At 34.1% G+C, this 1,479-nt stretch overlaps 1 protein-coding gene across 1 annotated transcript; it reads left to right on the plus strand.

Moving 5' to 3' along the window:
• Positions 1 to 377: 377 nt before the first annotated feature.
• Positions 378 to 1,263, plus strand: LOC106333150 (sigma factor binding protein 2, chloroplastic-like). The gene has a single exon (XM_013771624.1). The coding sequence runs from the start codon at positions 668 to 670 to the stop codon at positions 1,091 to 1,093; it is 426 nt and encodes a 141-aa protein (XP_013627078.1). The 5' UTR covers positions 378 to 667; the 3' UTR covers positions 1,094 to 1,263.
• Positions 1,264 to 1,479: the final 216 nt, after the last annotated feature.

A 1,479-nucleotide genomic window follows, 5' to 3' on the forward strand; every position in this document is an offset into this window, starting at 1 on the left:
GCTGAAACATTCGTAGAACTTGTAGATTCTTTGGTATGTAAAAAATTAAACAAGCTTCAAACTTTCAATGCACCAAGCGGGTATTCTGTGAAAACATACGCATAACAAACTAATCATTTGACTGAAACTTATTTTCGTAATAATTTTATTGTTTAAAAAATGTAATATTAATAAACATTTTAATTTACTGATATTTTTTTGTTTCTTATCAATTTTATTGTAAATTACTAATAACTATTAATACATGCATGAATATCAATCTAGTTTTGTTATAAGTACGTCTATATCCAAACTAACTTATTTGTTTTTTTTTGTTGATATACTAAACCAAGTATGGTTATCAATCTAAGCCCTTTGTCAAAAAAAAATTATGGTTATCAATCTTGTTTTGTTACCTCACGTAGAATTTAGAAACAACTGTTTAGAAGAAAGGAGTAGGTGTGAAACGGTGAATATACACGCACGTAAGTTAAACGCGCCGTCGGCTAACAGCAGCCGAGGACTCAATGAGACTGTCAATAAATTTTTGTTTGGTTTCCTTACCATTAATATCCATCCTAAAAAAGCTTATACTAGTTTTTATGTACAACTTCAAAATTAGGCTGAAACAAGAGAGCTCACATCTGGATTCTTTTTCTTTTTGTGTTCTTTACAAAGAATCAAACAAATGGAGTCATCATCAACGCTGCTCAAAAGCTTAAACCAGAGAAAGTCACCATCGTCTCCGGCAAGGAAACCACCAAGGCAAAAGAGGAAGACAGCGACGACCACGAGCAATAACAAACCCATCAAAGTCCGTTACATATCAAACCCGATGAGAGTGGAGACGTGTGCTTCTAAGTTCAGAGAGCTCGTTCAAGAACTGACCGGTCAAAACGCCGCCGATCTACCTCCGGGGCCCACCACTTTCGCCGCCGCAGATCCTCACCAGGAGGAGATGAATCCTGAGCCGTTGGATGAAGGGATTTGTGAGTATTACTCACCGATGGATGATGAAGTGTTTAATGCTCCGCAAATGTCGGCAGGTCTGTCTGCGTTTTTCTCGTCTGGGTTTTACAACGTGAATGCATTAGAAAGCATTGGTTCTCTCTGAAAATCTTATGTGTTTTTTTAAATAAAAAGTAACACAGATCTGTGTTCAAAAAAAAAAAAAAAAATGGAACACAGATCAGAAGAAGAAATCATCTTAGGGTTTCCTGGATACCGACATATGTATTTCTGTTTTTTTTTACAAAAAAAACATGTATTCTGTTTTTTCTTGTGGCGAATTGTTTTTTTTTTTTGTATTAGTAAATATTTGCGTTCATTTAGAAGAAGAAATCTTGCATTTTTCATCAAAATTTGTTAGGTGGTCGATCTATGTATATAATTACCTAAAGTAACATATCAAATTTTCATTATTGAAACATATGACAATTAACAGTTTCATTTTTGGTGGTAATAATTCTGTAATAAGTCCGATCTCGATGTAGAAAATTA

Source organism: Brassica oleracea, chromosome C3 (genome assembly GCF_000695525.1).
Source record: "Brassica oleracea var. oleracea cultivar TO1000 chromosome C3, BOL, whole genome shotgun sequence".
Classification (NCBI taxonomy): Eukaryota; Viridiplantae; Streptophyta; class Magnoliopsida; order Brassicales; family Brassicaceae; genus Brassica; species Brassica oleracea.